This window comes from Electrona antarctica (genome assembly GCF_951216825.1).
Source record: "Electrona antarctica genome assembly, chromosome: 23".
Lineage (NCBI taxonomy): Eukaryota > Metazoa > Chordata > Actinopteri > Myctophiformes > Myctophidae > Electrona > Electrona antarctica.
The window spans coordinates 3,182,705-3,210,234 of NC_136804.1; the positions used below are offsets into that span (position 1 = coordinate 3,182,705).

A 27,530-nucleotide genomic window follows, 5' to 3' on the forward strand; every position below is an offset into this window, starting at 1 on the left:
CAGGAAGCAGCTAATTTATTTCACTACTCTCTGGGGTGTTTTCGCACAGTTCATGTTTTCAAGCTGCGACATTTATTTATTACAATGTACGGGTAGAGGCCGTTCACCTGACCACCCTGGACCCGCACCTTACATCACACACTCACTGCTGATTGGCCATCACACTTCCTGACTATTCACCAATCAGGTCCCTGATACAATCACACTCACAAAGACTCCAGCCCTTATTTAACTGGCTGATCATAATAAAGGCAATGCACTTTTTTTTTTTTTTTTACTTTTTTTACTTCTCCAAATTACGCTTTCATTTGAATTATCATAATTCTTTTTGAAAGTGAAACAATTACCTTATTAAATGTATAATAAGCTATTTAATCAGGAAACCATGATTTTAAAAGAGGAGAAATCTGTCGTACCAGCTGGCACCAACAAGGACAACGTTTCCCATTATATTAGCTATTGTGGTTCACGAAGCATCTCGCCTGAGAAATTGCTCTTAAATCACGACCCTGCTAAAGCTTTCCCAGGCTCATTACATTAACTTCCCAAGCCATAACGATCTATGCAAAATAAAGGGCTCTTGCATTACAATTTTTACGATTGGATAATCTTTTCTAACAAAATATGAAAATCTATAGAAAAAAAAAGAAGAAAAAAAAGAAAAAAAAAAGGAGAATCTTCATTTAATGAAAGGTACAGATATCAAAAAACAGAGGTGGGCTCTCCAGGTCCTCGGGTCGGGGTTTTGGAGGCCAAAAAATCCAGCTGGAGGAAAATTGCACTTGAGCAGCCAGTGGTGGGGGTGTTTGTTTGTTTGTCTGGTCGTCGTCATGCCAGCTGGCGTCGCAGGGCGGGGCTTCATTTCTTGCGGGCGTGCTTGTATTTGTCCACGTAGGCCTTCACCAAGGTGGCCACCTTGCTGGAGTTCACCTCGCCACTCTTACTGTGACAGACCTATGCATTCAGTCATCAGAAAGAACACACAGCGTTAATGGAGAATTAGAGGAACGGCCCGGTTTCTAAACAGCAATGGATACGCAGTACTCATGGAATATAGCAAAAATAACATCTCAAGAACACACAGCGTTAATGGAGAATTAGAGGAACGGCCCGGTTTCTAAACAGCAATGGATACGCAGTACTCATGGAATATAGCAAAAATAACATCTCAAGACAGATGAAAATGTAATGATGTTTTAGGCCAGACCAGCTGAAGAAATCATGACATTTCCGAGACCATTCATGTTTCAGGAAGATGCTTCTAAACTTGTATTCTATTGCAAGTTTGATCACTTCAAATACTCTTTCATCTTAAAATAATGAATCTTGTGAGCCAATCCACAAGCTCACAAAATAGCAAAAATAGCCAATCTAAAAGCTCAGCTATTTTCCGTGCGCAGCAGCATGCTTTCACAGAAGACATGCTGGCTTCTATGGAATCCAAATGACTGAAATCAATGGTGGCGACAGAGAACTATAATCCAGGATGAATACTGATGATGATGAATTATTGAATTAAGTAATGAATTAAGTATTCCATGATGAATACTGCATGTACAGCCCAAACCACAGCAATGATCCTCCTCCTTGCAACAGAAAGGTGCCTTGACTGGTCACATGATCATATCACACACAAAGCGCTGAGGTGCGTCGAGCTGCAACGATTATGTTTCCACAGCAATGATTTTTGCAACGTAGCGTAAACCGCTGGGTTACCGCGGCAACAAGTGTTTTTGCAATGTAGCGTAAACCGCTGGGTTACCGTGGCAACAAGTGTTTTACACACACACACACACACACACACACACACACACACACACACACACACACACACACACACACACACACACACACACACACACACACACACACACACACACACACACACACACACACACACACACACACACACACACACACACACACACACACACACACACACACACACACACACACACACACACACGACAATAAAGCTCCTTTGAATTGAATCACTTGCGACGACATGCGCCGACGTGCAACGGGGACATATCACACCGTTTCGTGTCGTCTCAAATCATTGCTGTGGTTTGGGCCTACAGTCATGTATGTGCATGCTTTGAGAGAACTGAGCTAAACAATAATATCCCCATCAAATTTGAACGCCGTTTGATGGGCCGGGTGATGCGTTCCCAGATTGCCATGGTGATAGATATGTACTCTCGTGTAGGTAGGCCCGTTGCCATGGTGATAGATATGTACTCTCGTGTAGGTAGGCCCGTTGCCATGGTGATAGATATGTACTCTCGTGTAGGTAGGCCCGTTGCCATGGTGATAGATATGTACTCTCGTGTAGGTAGGCCCGTTGCCATGGTGATAGATATGTACTCTCGTGTAGGTAGGCCCGTTGCCATGGTGATAGATATGTACTCTCGTGTAGGTAGGCCCGTTGCCATGGTGATAGATATGTACTCTCATGTAGGTAGGCCCGTTGCCATGGTGATAGATATGTACTCTCATGTAGGTAGGCCCGTTGCCATGGTGATAGATATGTACTCTCATGTAGGTAGGCCCGTTGCCATGGTGATAGATATGTACTCTCATGTAGGTAGGCCCGTTGCCATGGTGATAGATATGTACTCTCGTGTAGGTAGGCCCGTTGCCATGGTGATAGATATGTACTCTCGTGTAGGTAGGCCCGTTGCCATGGTGATAGATATGTACTCTCATGTAGGTAGGCCCGTTGCCATGGTGATAGATATGTACTCTCGTGTAGGTAGGCCCGTTGCCATGGTGATAGATATGTACTCTCATGTAGGTAGGCCCGTTGCCATGGTGATAGATATGTACTCTCATGTAGGTAGGCCCGTTGCCATGGTGATAGATATGTACTCTCGTGTAGGTAGGCCCGTTGCCATGGTGATAGATATGTACTCTCGTGTAGGTAGGCCCGTTGCCATGGTGATAGATATGTACTCTCGTGTAGGTAGGCCCGTTGCCATGGTGATAGATATGTACTCTCGTGTAGGTAGGCCCGTTGCCATGGTGATAGATATGTACTCTCATGTAGGTAGGCCCGTTGCCATGGTGATAGATATGTACTCTCGTGTAGGTAGGCCCGTTGCCATGGTGATAGATATGTACTCTCATGTAGGTAGGCCCGTTGCCATGGTGATAGATATGTACTCTCGTGTAGGTAGGCCCGTTGCCATGGTGATAGATATGTACTCTCGTGTAGGTAGGCCCGTTGCCATGGTGATAGATATGTACTCTCGTGTAGGTAGGCCCGTTGCCATGGTGATAGATATGTACTCTCGTGTAGGTAGGCCCGTTGCCATGGTGATAGATATGTACTCTCGTGTAGGTAGGCCCGTTGCCATGGTGATAGATATGTACTCTCATGTAGGTAGGCCCGTTGCCATGGTGATAGATATGTACTCTCATGTAGGTAGGCCCGTTGCCATGGTGATAGATATGTACTCTCGTGTAGGTAGGCCCGTTGCCATGGTGATAGATATGTACTCTCGTGTAGGTAGGCCCGTTGCCATGGTGATAGATATGTACTCTCATGTAGGTAGGCCCGTTGCCATGGTGATAGATATGTACTCTCGTGTAGGTAGGCCCGTTGCCATGGTGATAGATATGTACTCTCATGTAGGTAGGCCCGTTGCCATGGTGATAGATATGTACTCTCATGTAGGTAGGCCCGTTGCCATGGTGATAGATATGTACTCTCGTGTAGGTAGGCCCGTTGCCATGGTGATAGATATGTACTCTCGTGTAGGTAGGCCCGTTGCCATGGTGATAGATATGTACTCTCATGTAGGTAGGCCCGTTGCCATGGTGATAGATATGTACTCTCATGTAGGTAGGCCCGTTGCCATGGTGATAGATATGTACTCTCGTGTAGGTAGGCCCGTTGCCATGGTGATAGATATGTACTCTCGTGTAGGTAGGCCCGTTGCCATGGTGATAGATATGTACTCTCGTGTAGGTAGGCCCGTTGCCATGGTGATAGATATGTACTCTCATGTAGGTAGGCCCGTTGCCATGGTGATAGATATGTACTCTCATGTAGGTAGGCCCGTTGCCATGGTGATAGATATGTACTCTCGTGTAGGTAGGCCCGTTGCCATGGTGATAGATATGTACTCTCGTGTAGGTAGGCCCGTTGCCATGGTGATAGATATGTACTCTCGTGTAGGTAGGCCCGTTGCCATGGTGATAGATATGTACTCTCATGTAGGTAGGCCCGTTGCCATGGTGATAGATATGTACTCTCGTGTAGGTAGGCCCGTTGCCATGGTGATAGATATGTACTCTCGTGTAGGTAGGCCCGTTGCCATGGTGATAGATATGTACTCTCGTGTAGGTAGGCCCGTTGCCATGGTGATAGATATGTACTCTCATGTAGGTAGGCCCGTTGCCATGGTGATAGATATGTACTCTCATGTAGGTAGGCCCGTTGCCATGGTGATAGATATGTACTCTCGTGTAGGTAGGCCCGTTGCCATGGTGATAGATATGTACTCTCGTGTAGGTAGGCCCGTTGCCATGGTGATAGATATGTACTCTCGTGTAGGTAGGCCCGTTGCCATGGTGATAGATATGTACTCTCGTGTAGGTAGGCCCGTTGCCATGGTGATAGATATGTACTCTCGTGTAGGTAGGCCCGTTGCCATGGTGATAGATATGTACTCTCGTGTAGGTAGGCCCGTTGCCATGGTGATAGATATGTACTCTCGTGTAGGTAGGCCCGTTGCCATGGTGATAGATATGTACTCTCATGTAGGTAGGCCCGTTGCCATGGTGATAGATATGTACTCTCGTGTAGGTAGGCCCGTTGCCATGGTGATAGATATGTACTCTCGTGTAGGTAGGCCCGTTGCCATGGTGATAGATATGTACTCTCGTGTAGGTAGGCCCGTTGCCATGGTGATAGATATGTACTCTCGTGTAGGTAGGCCCGTTGCCATGGTGATAGATATGTACTCTCGTGTAGGTAGGCCCGTTGCCATGGTGATAGATATGTACTCTCGTGTAGGTAGGCCCGTTGCCATGGTGATAGATATGTACTCTCATGTAGGTAGGCCCGTTGCCATGGTGATAGATATGTACTCTCGTGTAGGTAGGCCCGTTGCCATGGTGATAGATATGTACTCTCATGTAGGTAGGCCCGTTGCCATGGTGATAGATATGTACTCTCGTGTAGGTAGGCCCGTTGCCATGGTGATAGATATGTACTCTCGTGTAGGTAGGCCCGTTGCCATGGTGATAGATATGTACTCTCATGTAGGTAGGCCCGTTGCCATGGTGATAGATATGTACTCTCGTGTAGGTAGGCCCGTTGCCATGGTGATAGATATGTACTCTCGTGTAGGTAGGCCCGTTGCCATGGTGATAGATATGTACTCTCGTGTAGGTAGGCCCGTTGTGGACTAAAAAGTGTGGTGTTGTGGGCAACCGCTTAAACCCATCTTGGGCGGGAACCCCTTTTGGTGTTTTAAACATCATGTTATAATTTAGCTATTGAAAAATAGCAGATCTACAAGCTCATAGCGCGCCACCGAGTGGCGCGCTACGAGCTTGTAGGTCTGCTATTTTTGAAAAATTGTGAAAATATTTTAGAAGAATATTTATTTAGAATATTTTTTTTTTTATTTCGAGGTCAGGCCTAAATGGGTTAATACAGAGCAGTACAAACGTTCCAATAGTGATGAAGAGACACTCACTTTCTCCACCGCTTTGCGGACAATCTCCTTGTACTCGTCCTTGGTGATCTCCTTCTTTTGGTAGTAGGGTTTCATGGCGTTCTTCACTTCATTCACGGCTCGCTCTTGAATCTGTTGTCTCTACAGACACACAAGCGAGGAAATGTTATTGCAAAAAAAACGTACAGTTATTACTTTCTTTTCTTTTTGGTTAAAAAAAAAAAGAAGCTTGTAAAACCATCAATCCATTGGAAATTGAATGGTGGTCACCGGCTGAAGTGGAGCGATACAGGAAGGGAGATATGAGCATTCTAGAACATTCTCTAACATGGGAGTGCACGATGCGTCCTTTTATTATGGATCCCACCACAGTTCCAGTGTGATTGGCCAGTAGCCGCTGTGATTGACAGTTCTTGTTTTCGCAACTATGCCTAAACCTAACCTTAACCCATTTTGGCCTGACGTCTACATTTAAAAAAAATGTCTTCTTCCTGACAGTTTTCTGAAATACCTATGTTTCTGTATCAGTGGTGCTCAATATTTCATGTCAAGGACGCCAAACTTTTTTATGTAAGAGACCGCTGAACCCCATCTGAAAATATGTTGTTCCAGGGACCTCCCCCAGAAGCAAAGATTTGAGTTAAAAACGTTCGTTCTGAAAAAAGAAATTGCGCCACATTTTCACGATTTTTCAAAAATAGCAGACCTACAAGCTCGTAGCGCGCCACTCGGTGGCGCGCTATGAGCTTGTAGATCTGCTATTTTTCAATAGCTAAATTATAACAATGTTTAAAACACCAAAAAGGGTTCCCGCCCAAAATGGGTTAACCTCAGTGAAACTATGCCTGCCCCGGGATCCAAATACACATTGTTAAGGCGGGGTCTAACCTAGAACGTTGGTGGGATTCATAATCACACGTGGACGATGGGAGGCGAGTTTTAGCGACCACGTGATTTCCTGGTTCATTAATTCCATTAATTGAGACTCTAACAGTGAATCAAATGACGTCCTTGGTGGGCAATATGTTCATGAGTTATTAAGGCATTATAAAATGCCTTAAGGTCAGATCATGCAATCCGATTTGGTACAGTAGGTGTGGCATAGTACCAACCATATACCGTGGCTATGCAGTCTTGTACAGTTTGTACAGTCTGCAAACTATGTAGTAACTAGAAAAAGTGCCCTTCTGGGCACAGGTCTCCACCAGGAGGATAGGAGTGTGTGTGATGTTTGGCAAAATGTTTAGGAGTAATATAAACATGTTTTTTTGTTTGTTTCTTGCAACAATCTTCTTCATTTTGTTGAGGAAATGCAGAGCCAGATCACTCATAACATCTCTGATAGAATTCTGGATCAGGCATTTTGTACAAAACGGGCTACTCCTGAAAACTTTGGAAGGCAATCTTAGCTAATCAGTGTAGAATCTGAGAAATCCAAAAGGCTCGTCTTGATCACATGACTACAGAGATCATGTGTACCGATTTGCGTGAGATTTGGATGAAATCTGTGCAAAACAATGTGTTTTGCAGAAATCGGCCTCATGGTGGCGCTATAACCGGCAGATGTGGAGGGATGCAGGGAAAATGTTTTTCCATGGCCTCTAGGGAGTGCGCATACATAAGTTGTATACAGATCGATGCAGTTATAGGTAAAAACAGGAATTGGCCTGTTATAGCGCCACCATGAGGCTGATTTGGGGGGAAAAATAGCGGCATGTCGTCCTCGGCCTAGTGGAAATGTGTGTGTATAATTTCATGGAAATTGGACACTGTGTTTGTGATTTGTGGCATTTTGTTCGAAACGGACCAATCATGTGAGCTTTGGAAGCCAATCTTAGCCAATCAGGATGGAAGATGGGAAATTGTGCAGATCTGTGTTGATCACATGACTATGGAGATAGTGTAAACCGAATTGTGTGATGTATGGATAACATGTGTACGAGTAATCTACAGAAATGTGTTTTGCCTAAATCGGCCTCATGGTGGCGCTATAACAGGCCGTTGAGGAATATTTGGGGCAGTGGTTCGTCGTTGGCATCCAGGGAGTGTGTGTGCACAGTTTGGCATGGATCGGGCCAACGGTGCCGGAGATTAGCTGATAACGGACGGACGGACGGACACACGGACGGAGTGCAAAACATACTCTCTCCCCATGCCTTCGGCCTGGTGGAGACAATGAACTGTGGAATTAGCCCATTTAAACTATTCTTCACCGTTGTCTGTCTTTACGGTGGGGCTAAACCCAGAGTCGATGACTTATTATTATGAAGTGCTTTCAGTGGGTCATCTGTCTCTCCATGCCCAGTTTCACTGGGTAGGGGGAGGGGCACACGTACTTTCTAGTAATAGTACATTCAGTATTATATTATTCTTTTATTATTATTATTTCTTTTTCAGAATCAAAGCTCTTTACAAGATAGCAGAGGCCAGGAGTTGACACTAAGGTCTCAGAGGCATTTGCCCCTTGGGAAAATACAGGTCATGTTCTACTTGCCCAAAGGTCACACCCACTTGCCCGAAAAGTACAAATGCATGTTAAATCCAATCGATAAACGGCAGAGTGGCGACAGTCAGTTATCTGAATGAGCTGCTACTTATGAAAAAGGCAACATTATTTGTTCCCCTTTTGGTGTTAGCATTATGTTATGCTTTAGCTATTGAAAAATAGCAGATCTACAAGCTCATAGCGCGCCACCGAGTGGCGCGCTACGAGCTTGTAGGTCTGCTATTTTTGAAAAATGACATAGCAACATAGCTTTTTCAGAAAACTGTCAGGATGTAGAAGACATTTTTAGAATCTGATCTCAGGTCAGAATGGGTTAATGAAGACGCTTGCTTCCCCATCCAAACGCACTTGCCCCCGTCGGGGCAAAGCTGAAAGCAAACTCCACTTGCCCACGAAACGTTTTATCATTCACTCGCCACGGCGTGGTCGGTCGACCGTTTAGTGTCAACTCCTGAATAGCGAGAGGCATTGAGATACCTGGTCTAGTTTGGAGCTATCAGCTTGAGCCTTGTGCTGGCCGGGCTGCGTGGTAGAAGATGGCAGGGCCTGATTGGCCGAGGGCCGACCCTGGCTTGTAGGGACAACGGCAGCAGCTTTGGTTGGGGTGGGCAGCAAAGGAGGCTTTCCGTAACTTGCCAGGCCGCTCGCCATCTAGGGTTGAACCCAACGATGATGGGATTGTTGTCGTTAATTAAATGGAACTTAACACTTTCACTCCTCCTCACGCTATTCCATTTCGTCACCGTCAGACGGAAACCTTGTATCTCTTATGTTTCCATCTCATTTTCTCATACATTTAAGGCCTTATTTTATACTTTGCCGTGTGACCAGTGTCGCACAAAAGTAATAGGACAGCTATTTGCCCTTTTTTAGATAGAGATGCCAGTTTAAACGTGGTTAAGAGTGTCTGTGGGTTTTATAAGAATTTAACCAATGAATTACTATTAAAACCCATTTTGGGCGGGAACCCCTTTTGGTGTTAGCATTATGTTATGCTTTAGCTATTGAAAAATAGCAGATCTACAAGCTCATAGCGCGCCACCGAGTGGCGCGCTACGAGCTTGTAGGTCTGCTATTTTTTTTAAATCGAAAAATCGTCAGGACGTAGAAGACATTTTTAGAATCTGATCTCAGGTCAAAATGGGTTAACAAGAGCTTTGACTAAATAACGCTTTCTCTCCCCCCCCCCCCCCCCCCCCCCCCCCATTTCCTGAAAAGTGACAGTACAGAGTACATACAAGGTTTCCGACAGACAGTGACAATTTGCCCACTAGGCTAACCTAGTTTGCTCTATGCTGAATTTTTGCTAAGTTTGCTAAATGGTACTTACCGTGGTCCAGTAGGCCCGTCAGTATAATGGTGCATCCTTTACACTAGGTTCTCAAGCACAAAGACATAGAAACTGGTAGACGCCTCCTTCGGCTCCAATGAATTGCAACGGCGAACGAGGCGTCTACCTTCCTATGTCTACGATCAAGCATGCACATTGTATCGCCACAATTTACAAACACTACAAAGTGCTTCATCTCATTTAGCACAGTCCTGGTTTCTTTTGAAATGTTCTCACTCAGACTTTGCCTTAGATTAGGGATGGGCATGAAAAGTGAAAGATCTGGTGGAGAACAGTTGTGGACTACCAGATGGCGATAGGAATGCTTGATCGTGAGACCACGAGGTATGAATAACCTTTTATTGATTTCACTTGATGTAAGGCAGCGCTACCACCAAGGTTACAAGCTGAGTTTTTCACTGCGTGGCAGGTGGTTAGAAAACAGGTAAACTTGAAGAGGAGAAGAAGCAAGCACTCAGTTGAGTAGTTCACAGTAAGAGCGTATCGAGTGCACGGTTTAGAAAACCGATGCCATATACACCCGTCTCCTGAACATGATTGCTTTACTTTATATTATAATGTTTATAAGAATTGCATGGAATGACTGATATTTCTTCATCTTAACACATTCCATCCGTATGACGTCTGGAAACGTCATAGGGAATCCAACCGACGCATCCATAGGAAGTGTGTACACGTCCTAGCGCATCCTCAATATCAGGCGAGAGAAGAATATTCTGAATTTTTTCCTTTTTTTATTTTTGAGTCGGACTCTCGGCCACCGTACGCTTTGCTCTTCGGTCATATTAGCGTTCCGTTCACTAGCCTGTTAGCGCGGCAGAAACAATGCCTCGTATCTGCTAATCTAGGGCACTCTCCTGGGAATGATCGTGTTAAATGACCAAATGGCTTTGATTTCCATTAATAACCATACAGGTCAGTGTCTATGGGCATGACCGCAAGCAGATAACACTCAGTGTTGTAGATTGAAACTCAGTTTATTCCGACAGATGTCTCCATAATGTAGCATGAAGTGTGTGAATAAATTCAGCGTGTTCTGACGAAGGCAAATGGGTCGAAACATTGGCTCATTAAACAATAATATGTCTGAGCTGGGACTATGAATCAATGTATTACGCATTCCTCTCTTCTAGTTTTTGGTTTTTGCTGTGGCCAGCACCTTAACAGTGTAGGCTATGTGCCCTGCGGCCGACTTTTAATAATCTTTCATACGGCACTAGTTGGATGTAACCATGTCTGCATCCTAAAAATAAGATTAGCCAACTTGAAATTCCTAAAATGCCCATCCCTACAAACTTATGCCATTTTATTGACGACAATATTGAATAAACACCGTTCAAAATCTCTCTACATTCCAGCCAGAATAAAGTCAATGATTGAAACAAATAAATTAGTATGTCTGGAAGAAGGTACCCATTCCTGGAGCATATGTAAGTAAGTAGTGAGTTGAGAGAAAATATTACTCCTGTTTTAGCTTCACTGCATTGGCTCCCGATTGTATTTAGGATTGATTTAAAATTATTTTACTTGTTTATAAAGCTCTCAATGGTCTCATTCCTACCTACATGACTGCCTGCCTAGATATGTCCCGAATTGCCCCCCTCAGGTCCTCCACTGCTGGCCTGCTCGATGTGCCTAAAAAAATGGCAACTAAAAAACACGGGGAAGCAGCTTTCTGCTTCTACCGACGACGTGGAACAAACTCCCACTATACATTTGACAAAGCACATTTTTAAAGCACAGCTCAAGACCTACTTCTACACTTTTTAGTTGCACTTTTAAAATCCTTGTCATTATTCATGTCCTCACTGTATTGCATTACTGCTATTATTTTAATGTTGTGTTATGCCTTTGCTTTTCCTCTATTGCTTTGTAAAGCACTTTGAGCTGTATTTCATGTCATGAAAGGTGCTATACAAATAAAGTTGTATTATTATTAAGTTCGTACTTGTATCGTGTCTCTGTCAGGGTGGGCTGTGGTCATCTGGCTGCCTTGCTGCATGGGCGGGGGCGGCGGGGGTGGGGGAGGCAGGCCTTGAGTGCCCCCCGGAGGGCCTTGCAGGAGAGGCACGGCGGGGTGCAGGTGCATGGGAACCTGAGGCGTCATGGCGTACGGCGCCGCGGGCTGCTGCGCGACGGGCGGAGCGCCCCGGCCGCCGCCCCCCGCCACGGGGTAGGGATGGTGCAGGAGCGGAGGCGGGTGAGAGGGCATCACGTTGAGCACGGGCACCGGAGCGTTGCCCGGGAGCGGCAAGAGAGGCTCGCTTTTGGGAGGATCTGAAAGGGAGGGTTAACATATTTAACCCTAGAACACTAAATACGGGTGATTTTCACCCTGACGGGTTATGAAAATTATGAAAATTCCAAAAATATAATTATATTTGTGGAATTTTCATAATGTTGCTGAGGTTGTCTGAGGTTGGTGGGTCTTTCAGTACCTTCATGATGCTCATAGAAGGTAGGTTTGTTTCCCTGCCCACATTCCTGGTTATTTCTAGACACGTGTTCGGGTGAATTTCACCCGTGTTTACACCGTTTAGTGATAGAGAAAAATCCCATACACCCACAATGGGATTTATTTTCCCTCACTGGACCATTCTCGCATGTCCCAGGAATGGGTGGACCAAAGGAGAAGTTCCCAGCTCCATTTTTTTAAGGAATATTGTAAAATAATACCAAAGTTTTTCACCGATTTTGCCCCCGTATGATAGCCCCTGTGCATTTTATGATTTAAAAAGCAAAGTATTCTTCATTCATATGTTTTTCTGCCTTTATTGATAGTTATAAGTGAAGACAGACAGGAAAGATTAAGTGAAGACAGACATGAAATTGGGAGGGAGACACGGGGAGAGACATGCGCCTGGACCGCTAGGCCAGCAGGCACCCAATTAATGGTCAACTTAAATGTGTAATAATGGCGAGCTCACCTGCTGCAGCTGCCTGCTCCTCCTCCGGTCGGTTCCATCCTCCTCCCCCTCCTCCTCCTCCTCCTCCTCTCTCCCTCCTGGAGTAATAGTCCTGCACGTCGGCCGGTAGAGTCCTCCTCACCGCCCAGCTGGAGGCCGACGACCACCCCGAGCGGTCCAGCACAGAGTCTCCCTGATCCGGCTCTTTCCTGCGTCCGCCGCCCCGGTTCTCGTTGAAGCGGCTGTACGCGTCGGTCCCTGAATTGCTGCCCGTCCCTGAGAAGTTGTTCCGGGGTTGCCAGCGGTTGTTGTCTCCTCCGGCCGTGTCTCCCTGCTGGCTATAGAAGGAACGGTTGCAACCCCCCGGTCCCCCCCCGCCACCGCCACCGCGACCTCGCTCCGAACCTCCCCAGCTTGCTCCTCCTCCTCGCCGCTGATCCTCCCAACGTCCTCCAACCGAGTCACGGTTCTTGGCTTCGTCGTTCTTGGTCTTTTCCGTCACCCAGTCCGGGTCCGGATTGTTAGACCACGCAGGGGGATCGGGTGAAGGGTCTGTGAAGGCTCCGTTTTCGAAGCGGCCGCCGCTGGCGGCGCCCCGGGGTGGTAGATGATCGGAGGGATTCCTCCGCGAGTCACTGGCCGGCCCTCCGCTCTGCTGCGCAGACCTCCAGCCTCCCCTGCTGCGCTCCTTCCTCTGGGGAGAGCGATCACTAGAGGCCGAGCGGTTTGGGCTGGGCCCTCCTCGCCTGTGGGATCTCGTCCGGGACCTCGACCCGGATCTGGACCGAGATCTGGAGCGACTCCGGGACCGTCGCCGCCTCCTCTCGCGACTGCGTTCTCTCCTGGAAAGGTCTCTGTCTCCATCCCTCTCACTGTCCCTCTCATCATTCCTCTCCTTGTCCCTCTCTCTGTCTCGGTCACCATCCCTCTCCTTGTCCCTCTCTTTGTCTCGGTCACCATCCCTCTCCTTGTCCCTCTCTTTGTCTCGGTCACCATCCCTCTCCTTGTCCCTCTCACCGTCTCGGCTGCGGCCGCGAGAGGAGCGCCTGGAGGTCGGACTGCCATCCCGATCTTGTGTGCGCTCCCTGGACCTTGAGCGCGAGCGTCTCGACGATGCTTCTTGCTTGCTGGAATCCCGTTTGTAGGTGGAAGAGGGCGAGTGGAAACGAGAGCGCCGCTGCTTGCCGTTCTTCCGGTCCTGGCTGCGCTCCCGTTCCCGCCTGCCCTTGTCGCTTGCTGCCTCCTTGGCGACTTGGCTGGCCGGTGTGGGAGCAACCGTGCCAGTTGGGTTGGCATCCTCGCTCTGTGGTTCAATGAGATTGTCGCCGTGCTCACTGGTGGGGGAGCTGCAGTCCATGGGGATGACGTTAGTGTCGTCCTGTGATAGATTGTCGTCTTTGCTGCCTTGCACAGCTCGCTCATCTGATGGCTGTTCTTGAGAGTCGGGCATTCTTGACTTGGAATCCTCAGAGTTGTCGTCCCCTACGTCATCTACTTTCTGCTGGGAATCCCTTGTGGAGGGTGACTCAGGGTGTGGTGAGCTACCAGGCGCTTCCATTTTCACCGCAGACGCCTCATCGTTGCCTTCTGGTGAGTCAGCACATACCTCCATTGCATCTTCCTCTGCCTCTTGGCCAGAGTGTAGAGACTGGGGACTCTCTGCAGGTCCATTGTGAGAGTTGGAAGGCAACGGAGAAGGTACACCATCAGAGCACTTTTCTTCAGAGGGAACAGGGCTATCTGGATGTTCAGAACCTTTTTCTTCAGAGGGAGCAGGGCTATCTGGATGTTCAGAACCTTTTTCTTCAGAGGGAACAGGGCTATCGGGATGTTCAGAACCATTATCTTCAGAGGGAACAGGGCTGTCTGGTTCAGAACCCTTTTCTTCAGAGGGAACGGGGCTATCTGGTTCAGAACCCTTTTCTTCAGAGGGAACAGGGCTATTTGGTTCAGAACCTTTGTCTTCAGAGGGAGCAGGGCTATATGGCCGTTCCTCTGCAATTTCACTCTGGTCACCCACAGGAGACATCTGACAGCTGTTTGCAGGGGAGCTCGACATCGAAGACCGATTCTTCTCTTTCTCCTCTAGTGCTGGGCTCTGTTCATTAGATTGTTCACGAGTCTCGTCCCTTTCATGCTCCACGTCGCCACTCAATGGCTGTGTAGTATCTTCTTCATCCTCAGCGCTGGAACCATCACTCAAAGGTTGTGCGGTAGCTTCTTCATCGGCAGGACTGGAACCGTTGTGGTCTCTCTTGGGGCTCCCTTCGACGTCAGAGTGCTGCAGCTCAGAGATCTGTTTTTCCTCGTCTACTTCATCTTCCTCCTCTTCCTCCTTCTCTTCCTTATTACCTCCTTCCTCCTCTTCCTCCTCCTCCCCCTCGCTTGCCGTCGGGCTGCTGAGGACTTGTGGAGAGACCTTTTTCTTCTTTGCCGGAGCTTTCCTTTTTCCACTGGCCTTCCGGTTGGTTACCTGCTTGCCCTTCTTCTTGGCGGCAGCCTGGGAGACTCTGGCCGGTTTGCTGGGCTGACCGGCAGAGGAATCCGAGGAGTCGGAGGAGTGAGACGGCTGGGACGTCGTGGACTCCTCCACGGGAGCCGCTGCTTCCTGGCCTCTGCTGTGGCGCCCAGAGCGTCGGGACGCCACAGGCTGAGCGTCTTTGGTAGGGGCTTTGGAGCCGGACGCCCGACCGCCCCTCTTCTCTCCTCCTTTTGGACAGGTGACTGCGCAAACACGGCCCTGAAAAACTGGAAGAAAACGAAAGCATTGGCAGGACGTCCTAATGCATTGTTCAATTAAGTTATTCATCCATTTTTCAAATTCTTAACACAACACAAGCCTTGGAAACACAATTGCAAAACTAAATTGCTCATTTGCATTTTAAGAACGACCTGATCTGTATTCCGTCTGATCTTCCACTCCCAACAATGCTTTTAGTTTGGCTAAGCAAAATAGTTACAAAAGTCATACTTTAAAGGAGCATTCAGTGATTTGGGTGATTTGGAAAAAAACCCGGTCCACCCGGTAACAAGATGTGCACATGCACACGCTCTACAGTGGGGGAAGTACAACAGACCAAGAGCACGTGCACCAATGCCCGCCCCACTCGATCATGATTGGAGGAAGGCCCCTCTCATCCTGATTGGATGAAGGCTTTGCCACCCAAAGCCCAAACCGAAACTAGGGTTTTTTGACCCCAGGGGCTCACTGGGGACAGGGAGGAACTCCTTATATGGTCAGCACACTTTATAGTTAGGAGGATTATCCAAAAAAGAAAAAAATAAGTGATATTTGAATTAAGTGAAATCACTGAATATACCTTTAAGAAAAGGATCGGCACAGTGGGACTTACCAAAATGACCCGAGCCAAATTCTGTAGTAGAGGAAAAGGGAGAGGAGAATGGTCTCAACGGAAAGGGACTGTGGTTCCAAGTTGGCGGATGGAAACTGTGCCTGTGAAAATGTCAGGACAACAACATTAGTCTCCATTCTATTTAGAGTCATTTCAATGCACACATTTCCCAATTTGCCGAATCTCTCTAGACCGGATATGTAACCTGGAAAAAGCTAATTGATCCCAGTCTAAAACATGATCTCCATTTAAAGCTGTAGAGTTCCCCGATTCCCTCAACATGCCCAGGGAGAATATCCCTACAACTTCCATCTCTGTCCCCGTCCCCTAACACAAACATAAAATGCCATTGACAATGAATGGAGAATTTACATCATGTGTCTGAGCATATTGGCTATTTTTGTCCTACACAAACATTAATCTCCAATTGACAATGAATGGAGAATTTACGTCGTATGTAGACAACGCAAACATTAAATGCCATTTACAATGAATGGAGAATTAATGTCATAATATATGTGTCTGAGCAAATCGGTATTTTTGTCCTACACAAAGAGATTAAATTCCCATTGACAATGAATAGAGCATTTACGTCATATGTAGACGAATTTACGTCATATGTAGACGAGCAAATTGGCTATTTCGGTCGAAAACAAAATTCCCATTAACACCCCGAACACCAGGGGTCATTTAATCCATTAAATCGTAGCGCCCAGCGATTTATAGCAGCGGAGCACATTTAGCGACGGACCGGATGTTATCCCGGATGTGGCTGAAGTAGCCAAAACACTCGAGGGACAGACAGTAGGCCCGGGAGGTATGATTAATTCTAACGCGACTAGCGACGGGACCACGGTGGGCCGTCTAACACAAAATCTTTTCTTGGAATTGGACGGAATGATTTAGATCAAGAGTTATTCACGTTTTAAGATTTTCAAACTCGTCTGCTAAAATGGGGTGGGGGGGGGGGGATTTCCGATGTCATCCCACCGGAAAATAACATTGAATGTTGCGCAACAGACGCTCCCAGCCTAAGTTTTGATATCAATAATCTCTGTCCTTTTGATCAATGTCCGTCCTGAGCGCTGGGCGTTACTAATTGAAAGGGCGGAGAACTTCATCCTGTGTGCTCAGGGTGTTAACAATGAAGCAAAGCTGATAAGAGCGCCCCTCACTTCACATGGGTGATTTTTTTTTAAATAAAATGTAATACATGAAATGCGTTAAGAAAAATAAAGACAGGTTGATAGCAGGGGGGTAGTATTACCTTGAAATACCATTGGCAGCAATAGGTGCAGCAGGAGTGAGCCACGGGCAGTCCTGTGTCTGCCGTTTGCACTGTCTATAGCCGCTCTCGTAAGGCATGTCCTCCGGGACCCAATGGGGCTCCACTCTGCACAGACAGGAGCACAAACTATGAGAACAGTGTATGTTTGAAATAAAAACGATCAAAACTGGATTGGAAACCACACTGGGCAAGACCTACACTGTAGGCGCCATCATTTGTTTTGGGCGGAAGTTGCGGGATTTTGGCGGAAGTACCGCTCAGGGAAATGACGTTGATGCTTTACAAATCAGTTCACACACGAGGCAAACAGAAATACAAATTGTAACGTTCCAATGTTCAATGCAAAAAACCTTGTTAATCTCAATTGTTCGTGTGACAATTACTCGATAACTTTAATCGTGATTCGTGACAGTTTACCAAAGATTATGCAGTTGGAATTGGTTGGAGGAGGAGAATAAATGTGGCATAATTTTAGTCAAGTCTAATATCTCATGACTCGGTTTTGGGAACTACTTACGTGTCCTGTGTCAAGGTGCTCAATAATGAGCCAAATGTGGAGGGTGACCAAGTACAGCACGGCGTCCCTCTCACCTGGAAACAAACAACAACAACAACAAATATGTGTTCATGTGGGCGTGGTACTAATAGAGGGTATGTGCATGCATAAAATGAGTTTAATGTTGTTTAATTAATACGATGAGATAGATAGGTCTTTTCTGTTTGGATGTACAGGCTCAAGGCCAGAAAGTAGGTTTTTGCCACTCAGTAGGCGTTCCCGCATAACTTCCGGCCCCGTTGTACACTCTCAAGAGTTAAATTAACATTGATTTGACTAAATGTACAATATAAATCGGGGTCACAGAGATAGAAATGCGATTAAATGGGGGTCCGTAGACTAAAGCATGTCAACAATTGAGAAAATCTTCTCTCATGGGGTCCCTGGCATATCTTTTCAAATGGGGGTCTGCAGGCTAATAAATGTCAGTTTGGGGGTCCTTGACATGAAAAAGTTTGAGAACCACTGCTCTCTCTCAGTTCTGTGCATAAAGTGTGATGTGATGCCTCTTGGAACTATGACTGGTGGCCTTCTGTTGGCATTGTTTCTTTATTGTCTATGTACTGTGTGATCCGTTTGTTTCCATATGTTTTATGTATATCCTGATGACTGCTGTGCACAAAACTAATTTCCGAAAAAGGACAAATAAAGTATCTATCTATCTATGGTATGAAAACAATGAGCTTCATGTGGCGCTTCAGTTTCAAAGCAATGCATTTCCGTTAGAAAAGCAAAAGGCAAACCTTTTTCCTGTTTATTGAAGAGGGATCTTCATCGCTACCTGGAGGGAACAGCCACATATTTAGGCCCGTCACGATAAACACATTTAAGTTGACGATTCATTGTCACAAATAATTGTGATTAACGATTTAATTGTGTTTGGGGGGCATTGGAAATTGGAACATTATGAATAGAAATTACAATTCCGTTTGCCTTTTAGGCTTCTTAATTTAAAAAAGAAAGTGCACAGGGCAGATGAGACAAATAACTGAAAAATAGTAAATACCAAGATATTACTGTGATATTTATAAATGTTATACTTTAAAAAATAGAAGATCTACAAGATTACAACGTGGACAGACAATTTAACTTACATTTCCTCACAAGCCCTTTTGTTTTCGTGTCCAATGCCCTCTCTGGCTTTTGTCGTCTCAACCTCGCTGCTTGTTTGCTTCTAAGTGGAAAATGATATAAAAAAAAACACCATGATCAAACATTTCAAAAGAACTCCTTATTCAGCATTTGAGCCACGGACCACCATTTCATGAGACTTAAATTAAATTAAATTAAACAACAAAGATGTTTAACAATAACAATAGTGTAACTCTTGAGAGCGTAAAATTTTGGTGTTAGCATTATGTTATACTTTAGCTATTGAAAAATAGCAGATCTACAAGCTCATAGCGCGCCACCGAGTGGCACGCTACGAGATTGTAGGTCTGCTATTTTTTTTAAATCGAAGAACGACTGACATAGAAACATAGCTTTTTCAGAAAACTGTCAGGATGTAGAAAACATTTTTAGAATCTGATCTCAGGTCAAAATGGGTTAAAGATCTAATAAGGGTCCATTTGATTAACAACTCTCTATCATTTAGCTGCAGGGACCACTGGTTGAAAACAACCGTTTTAAACTTAAAACAAACAAACAATGTAATACAGTTCATGGCTGTGTAAACTGACACTCACTTCAGACAGGGGTTTGGCTCTGGGTCTCTGCAAAAGCATTTCTTGTTTTCTGATTGGTTCGTTCTCTTCCTTACAGGAATCTGAAAAGATTACATACAAATTATGGCAGATTAAATTAGGTAAATCTGCAATTTTACATTCAAATGACTCATTGTCAAAAATGTCATGATAAGCAGTCTGTGTCCGTCATATTATATGTCACAATTCATTTTCAAGCAGTATCCATGATATTATCACGATTCTTTTTCATGTTGGTTTTCATGTTTATTTTTTACGTCAGTGGCGCCAAAGAAAACAACTAAATCGGTATTATAAGGTTCATCAGAACGGAACATCCCACAGCAATCCCCAGCAGTTTTTGAGATATGTCGTTCATTAATGTCGTTCATTAATTCATGTACCGGTAAAATAATATCCAAATGGAAACAGTTATGCAGACCTGAACACATCCGAGAGCTCTATCCCATTTGTAAATGCTATCGAAAGGCCTTCTGTCCACTGGGCAAGATGGGACCGTCTGGGACTGAAAAACAACAATACATCAAAATAAACATACTATCAAGTACAGGCACACAATGTGATGTAGAAATTGTTTGATGCCACTTAAAGGCCTATTCACAGTCCTGTTTTCTTCTCCGAAAACAGGACTATGAATAGGCCTTAACGCAGCGTGTCTAACGTCATGACTGAAATGTAGACATTGTTAAAAAGAATATTAGGTCTAGGAGGGCTTTGAGATGATATTAGCAGAGGATTTCTAATATTTTATACACTGTGCACGTAAAAAACATGATCACAATGCTTCTGTTGATGTGAAAGATTCAGGGCACTATTTTGCATGGTGTCTTATGGGCATTTTTAATTATTTTGAAAAACGTTTTTTTTCTTTTTTTTAAATAGTGAAAATAACCAATCTACAAGCTCACAACACGTCACGATAGATACAGCAAAAGAAGATGCCACACAATATAGGACCCACAGACTCTTACTTCTGCCCACGTGAGGAGACACCCAAGACAGAAAACGTGGCAGCAGCTGTTGGGCATGGCCAGGTCCCCCCTGACCAGGACGCCCAGGCAGATGGGACATCGCTCTGCCTCCTCACTCTCTGTCCCCTCAGACAGACCCTGGCCACCTGAGGACACAACCAAAGAGATCATGGCTAAAAGAAAAGAAAGTACTTTAACCCTAGTAGTATGTGAACCAATGATTTCACATTGACTTCGGTGAAATGGCTACTTTGTAGGTATGAATGTCAGGATACAAAATTCTTTCCAGTAGCATTATCCTGTACGCTCTTATAAAATGTTACGTTTTCTGAGAGGGAATACTTGCATGATGAAGGTGAAGCCATAAATTACAATTTAGCCATTTACAGTAAACTAAGCAAGAACACCACAAGGCAAAAGTGCTATGGGCTAAGGTGGAGTCTGAAGAGGTGACTTTTCAGGTGGAAGATTGGGAGTGAGCCTGAAGTTCTAATTGCAATGGGGAGTTAATTCCACAGTTTTAGAGCCAGAAGGGAGAATAGTGTGGAGTGTTGTCCTGGCTGTTTTAGTGAAGATTCTGCCAGCCTCCCTGTGTTGGCTGATCTGAGCGAGCGGGCGGGGGTATCAGACTTTGAAGATATGGGATGCCATACCTTTGGTTGCTTTGTAGGGAAACATCAGGGTTTTGTGCAAAACACTAACACTGCATAGTGTATTCCCTCTGCTCTTCCATAAAAAGCAATGCATTATGGAATACATTTAACACGTTTAACCCATTTTGGGCAGGAACCCCTTTTGGTGTTTTAAACATTGTTATAATTTAGCTATTGAAAAATAGCAGATCTACAAGCTTGTAGGTCTGCTATTTTTGAAAAGCCGAAGAACGACTGACATAGAAACATAGCTTTTTCAGAAAACTGTCAGGATGCAGAAGACATTTTTAGAATCTAATATCAGGTCAAAATGGGTTAAGCTTGGAGCCTTGGACTGGGCATACAAGTCTGAACTTGAACTGACCAATCACCTGTCACAAGTAACCTATGGTATGGTGTGACAGAACTTAGTGCTTTGTCATGTCAAGTAACCTACGGAATGACAGAACTTAGTGCTTTGTCATGTCAAGTAACCTACGGAATGAGAGAACTTAGTGCTTTGTCATGTCAAGTAACCTACGGAATGACAGAACTTAGTGCTTTGTCATGTCAAGTAACCTACGGAATGACAGAACTTAGTGCTTTGTCATGTCAAGTAACCTACGGAATGACAGAACTTAGTGCTTTGTCATGTCAAGTAACCTACGGAATGACAGAACTTAGTGCTTTGTCATGTCAAGTAACCTACGGAATAACAGAACTTTTTGAAAGCTTGATCTGACACTTTCTCACACTTACCATTTCCAGATCCAGTCATCTTTGGCCCCTTGCTGCCCAGGTGGCTGCTAGGAGAAAAAAAAGGAAAGAAACATGTACAGTCAGAAATGTAAAAAGAATGCAAAGCACGGGTGCAGAGTTTGAAAAGAAATGTGACACTCATAGATCTGGAATCTGTGCTAATACAGGTGGGTTGAGCAGAGCAGTCACCCACTTCTACATACTACCCACAGGAAAGCAGCAGTGGGATAGCACATAGCAGTGAGAGCAGCTTGTCCTACAGATTAGGCCTACATAAAGGTTGTGATTATTATAAAATACAACTCCTTGGGTACAGGCATAAGTTCCGACATACTAACAGTCCGACACCCTACACAAAACCCTACCCTAACCCTAACCGCAAGCACGACGCACCGTATGTCGGACCAACGCATGTCGAGAGCAACGGGTGATTTGCGCATGTCAGACTTTTGGTGTGTCGGATAAGCGTGCGCACTCCACTCCTTTCCGTGGGGACCTGTGTTGCAAACGGACCTCAGCAGACCTTTGGTGGTCCTCAGACCACACGTTGATCCAACGCTCCCGTTGGGCCATTTTATGGGGAGAAGCCAAATGTTTATAAATGTATGGGGGCATGGGGAAGGGGACTTTAAGCCTCATTTAATTATCTCCACTAGGAGATCATGCGTTCAGCCTTGTGTGCTGAACGTGTGCGTGCAACGCTGTGCACATGCGTGCAACGCTGTGCGCGTGTGTGCACGCGTGTGTATGCAGCAAATCTCACATACTAGAGCCGATAAGCATCATATTTGTAAGTGCATGAGGTGGACACTGGACACTAAGGGTTGCCCACCTGCACCAGGCAGGTAAATAAAACTTTCGGGCAGGTGGAGTTTGCTTTCTGCTTGCCCGACCAGGAAAGTGCTCGTTCGCTCAACGCAACAGACTGTAAACACAACACCAGATAGCTGTGTAAAAAACACCTGAACGTGGCCAGAGCGCTGTCTTCTGGTCTGTGGAATGTAAAATAAGAGCACTCTTTACCTATAATATGCCGTTTTCACTGTTAAAAATAAAAATATAAAATATGTCAATTTTTTAATTAATATAACGCAGAAGAGCTTAGTTTGAATGAATTGAAAGCGTTACAAAAATGTGCCATTTGCCATGTTTTAATGAGATGCCATGAAACTCATTCAAGGCTGTAGGTAGAAATGTAACTACATGCCCTACCTTTGCCACCCAGAAGTTATTGTGGGTTGGCCAGCGTCTCATCCGAGCGAAAGCACTTCAGTGTTTGCCCAATTCCTACAGGATTTTTTTCCAATGCATTATATCATTTTCACTGGCCGCAGCGGGCACATGCCTGTAGAGTTCAGCTGGTCCGGACGGTTTAAAAAGTACATCTGGTGGTCCTGCTCAAGCAACTGCCCTGATCTGAATTGAAATTACACAACAACTGCACATGGCAACTGTGGGCAACTGGCCTTGTCAGTCAGTCAGTCATAAGCACAAGACGTTTAGTGTTTGTTTGGGTCATGTGGTTGAGGGCATGGATTTGCAGTTGTACACAAACCAACAACTACGTTATTAATGATGTATGTTGGTTGTGGGTGAACCACCATTAACCTCGCGTCACCAGGCTTTCCACCTCGCAGGAAAGCCTGGTCTGTGTTACAAAAAACCTCAGAGTTGGCAAGCCTGGTGACGCGAGGTTGGCCTCCAAGTAATAACTGTATGATGTTCTGAATTTGTCATACTCATAATTATGAATTGAATACTCGGGACCTGAATGGAAACAAGACCGCAAGGACATTTATTCTGCGATATCCTTCTGGACTAAGTGTTTGACTGTACTCTGCACCATTTACATTTCTGCCAAAAAGTATTCAATCAATGCATTACGTAATCTGACAACATGTAAAGCATCCGGATGGGCATGAGTTCCCAATCTGCCTCGTTTCTAAAGATTGTCCATTTATAAACAGCTTGGTGATAGTTGACATGATGGCCAATTATGTAATTATGGCCAAATGTCAGTATACTGCATTCAAAACAACCACCATGATGGAAGTGTTTGTCTTTTTCAATTTTCACTTCGCTTAGCGATTAAGCCTAGCCTACGTGCTGTTTATTGCATTTGCCAAAGTAAATAGATTGAAATTAGAAGGTGAAAAATAGGAAAGGGTCTTGATCTTGAGCTTACAAAGTATGATTTCATCAACTGGTGAGTCGTGACTGTATCGAAAACTGTTATTAATATCTAAATGTTGCAATTTTACCATGCCGTCTGAAATTAAAAACAAACAAAATGATTAATTAATTGATTAATGGTGTAGTGTGAGTAGAGTAGAGTGAGTAATTAATACCCCTTTCGTCTATTGTGTACAATTTATTCATGTCCCAGTAATTTGAATACCAATAAGTTTCTAGCTAGACAGTTATAGTAAACACTAAACAGTTCATAGGCTTGCTTGCGCCTTGCTTTAGGCCTGTAATTAAACATTTCTGATCCAGGATCACACACCGACCCATGTCCTCTTGGATTTAGTAAAACCTCCGGGCCTGGGTAGACACACTGATACTGTAACACAGGTTTTAGGTGTTGATAGATAACAGTTCTAATCTACCCTATGCAGGTCCAACTTTATTCTGGCCAATATTCGACAACAGTGGCCTCCCTCCTGTTATAATTCTGTGCTAGGCTAGCAGCTAGCCTGCTAACTTGAACGTACACCCTAGTGTATTTTACTGTAATTCGCGCATTTTTTTTTCCAACTTTAAATTCAAAATTACATAGTGACGTATATCTATCAGGCATAAATGACGCGTCGACACTCTTTTCAGATGAAAACAGTCAGTAACACACACGTCCTCCTCGTCGACACGTTGATGTAGCTACAGAACAGAATGCGTAGTGATTCTTATCCGATATAACTACATGCAACGTTTGAGCAATGCGAACATTTTAGCAGCTGAGTTGGCAGCAAAAACCCTTTGTTGTTGTGCGTCAACGAGACGAGGTGCAGATCTGCTACTTTCTTTTTCGCCCAATAAGTGTTCACTTAATTTCACCGAATGTTCAGCCACACGCACAGCAGAGTAGGCAGTAGGGACGCCAGGTTTCGTGTGTTCAGTGGTGGGGAAAAAGCACTCAAATCAAAATAATTGTGCAGAATGTCTCATTTCAAGTTTTCAAATGTATACAAAAAAAATCTTTTGAAAATGGCAGCTCTACAAGCTCACAATGCAATGGGTCCAAAGTAATTAGTAACTAAAAGTTTTCAAATGAATGCATGCAGTTGAGTAAAAGCACAATATTTGTCTCTGTCTGAGATGTAGTGGAGTAGAAGCAAACGTATTGGAAATTGGAAATACTCAAGTAAAGGTGTACAACAAATGCCTCAAAATTGCACTTAAGTACAGTAGTTACTCTCCACCACTGTGTGTGATTAACAAAAACACCCGAGGCGAGTATAGTGTAGGTGTGTGGCCCTGCTGCCAGCTAGCTGCTGCTACTTAAAACACTCTTTTCCTCCTACCAGTTTGTTTGGATGGCATGGCTGCTGGTACCGCCACCACAACCACACTGGCACGGTAATGCCCGCTGGGCAGGCTGGCATATTTCTGCCAACAACAAGAAGCCAGCCAGCGGCGGCCTTGCTGTGCCAGTGTGCCAACCATACAGTACAGAGCAGAGGTTTTCAACCCTTTTCATATCAAGGACTATTATTTGACGACTGGTGACATTTCTCCTCTCAGACTCAGACCCAAAACTTCCATTCCATGTTGATGTGGTGATCAAAATAACTAATTATTCTACATTCTCTAATTGTGTGTGACTTCTTGTGAATTAAGTAACGCAGACAATGATTTAACTCTCGAGAGCGTCAAATGAAACCTTACGCTTTAAAGATCTACATTAAGCCGGGTCCATTTGGTTACCAACTCTCCATTTAGCTACACGATGGGGACCACCTGGAACCTTCTCAAGGACCAAACCACTGATGGTGCCAAACTGCCAACACGTCTGCTCTAGTGTGGTGGCACCACGGTTGGTTGACTGGCTTGTTGTTGCTTTAGCCGTGCAGCTAAGAGCTAACGCACTAAGCTAAACCACTGCCAGCCAGTCAGTGGTTAGTTAGCCCAGGTAGCTTAGCCTAGCCTAGCCACTGGCTTTTCTTTAGCAAACATAGCACAAAAAAAATAGTATCTAATATTAGCCACGCCAGGTTGAAATGAAGGTCATAGTTCAAAGCTAGCGTCGTAAACAGTTGTGTAGCAATAGGTTGGCTGCTAACCAACGGCGGCTAGCCTAGCCGGGATTAGCTTGTTCTTGAACAAATCCCGCTACTTAGCTTCGCTAGCTTCTCCCACAGCTAGCCGTTAGCATTCGTCATAACTGTGTGGGTTACTTACCAAAAAGCGTTGCTGCCTTCCTCTCAGATACTGCGGGTGGTCAACACGCTGTGAACCGTTTGTACCGTGTGTCTACGACCGACGTATTATTGCTATGAAATGGTTAAGGATTGTGCGTCCTTTAAATTACAGTTCTGTTTGACTAGAGACTCAACGTAGCGACAAAGTCTCAGCCACATGTCTCGTCTCGGTCTGAGTGTGAGAGACATGCGAGTCGAGCTGCTGCCACTGGGTGTCGCTGACTGTAATTCCCCAACTACTGTATTTAAAAGGGATTATTGAGGATGTTTTGTCCCCTCAAATTGTCACAAAATGCATCTATTTATATGCATCCATCGATGTTAAATATCTCACATTACTTCCACCCAAGTTGATTTGACCCTCAATTCAACACCACATTAAACCTTATTGTGGTTTGTATAGTACTGCTTTTATTTCTTTCCTGTTGCTGCAATGTCAATATTAAGGATATAACAGGGCTAAGGACAGTCACAGGGTGATTTAGTCAGTTAGCCACACTTTATTGTAAAATGTGATTCAAAAACCGGATCTTGTCATGTCGATGTGCTAAAATAAATCCCTTTGAAAAGGGGTAAGCACAACTGATGTTTCTGACCATATGAAATACAGAAGTACTAGACTAGAGGATGCCTATTATTAAATAGATGTGTAGTCCACAAACCTTGACAAAACCTTCCACAAACTGCCCCGTATAAGATGATTATAAATACTCGATTGGGTATAGAAACATAATAACAGAGTACAAATATTGTAATTTTAGAAAACTTGATACATTTCTAGATTTTGATTATTAAAAATAACATACCTTGGATTACACTTCAGCCCTACTTCTACGGTAAGGCACATTCAGTCGCAGTCAGACATCCCTCCTCAGGCTCCAGCTTGACCCCCATGAGCAGTGGAAGACCTGTGCCGTCTGCACTAAACACTTACTAGGATATAAATTCCCAAACTTGGACAAATATCTGTTAAGAATAACGGATAAGAGATTGCACTTGTATACACAAACACACTCACTTACAAACTTGATAGATTGTGTGTGTGCACACGCATACACACTAGAGCAGTGGGTTTCAACCCTTTTTGCATCAAGGCCCGTCATTTAGTCGCCATTAGAGCCACGGACCACAATGTGATGAGATTTCGCCTCGCACACCCATTTTACGCTCAAGAGTTAAAGCTCTATAAGGGTCCATTTGGTTACCAACTCTCCATCATTTAGCTGGGGACCACCTGGAACCCCCTCAAGGACCACTGGTTGAAAACTGATCTAGAGATACTCGCTGTTGAAGGTGACTGACATTTTATCTTCACAGAAGTTCACACTTCACACTTTTTTTTTTGTCTTACCTGCATTTATCCTGTTCCATTCTCACTTCTGATGCTATTCCGA

At 44.8% G+C, this 27,530-nt stretch overlaps 1 protein-coding gene across 3 annotated transcripts; it reads right to left on the minus strand.

Moving 5' to 3' along the window:
* On the minus strand, positions 1–26,343 carry scaf11 (SR-related CTD-associated factor 11). Of its 3 annotated transcripts, none has more exons than XM_079494345.1 (15): positions 26,117–26,343; positions 21,719–21,762; positions 20,328–20,473; positions 19,778–19,861; positions 19,339–19,418; positions 18,745–18,824; positions 18,394–18,431; positions 17,612–17,685; positions 17,074–17,199; positions 15,807–15,907; positions 12,475–15,201; positions 11,496–11,824; positions 8,674–8,847; positions 5,712–5,831; positions 1–954 (listed from the first exon to the last, which is right to left on the minus strand). In XM_079494345.1, the coding sequence occupies exons 2-15, from the start codon at positions 21,735–21,737 to the stop codon at positions 859–861; spliced, it is 4,194 nt and encodes a 1,397-aa protein (XP_079350471.1). In that variant the 5' UTR covers positions 21,738–21,762; positions 26,117–26,343; the 3' UTR covers positions 1–858. The 3 variants fall into 3 exon arrangements, with proteins under 3 accessions (XP_079350471.1, XP_079350470.1, XP_079350472.1); XM_079494344.1 differs by having other exon boundaries at positions 21,719–21,765; XM_079494346.1 differs by lacking the exon at positions 8,674–8,847 and having other exon boundaries at positions 21,719–21,765.
* Between the last annotated feature and the right edge of the window lie 1,187 nt (positions 26,344–27,530).

Coding starts and splice junctions, on each gene's coding strand:
- scaf11 (XM_079494345.1), bottom strand. Junction 19,419..19,777: donor GAGCTCTCGGATGTGTTCAG/GTCTGCATAACT, acceptor TAATCTTTTCAG/ATTCCTGTAAGGAAGAGAAC. Junction 15,908..17,073: donor GCTGCCAATGGTATTTCAAG/GTAATACTACCC, acceptor ACATTTTCACAG/GCACAGTTTCCATCCGCCAA.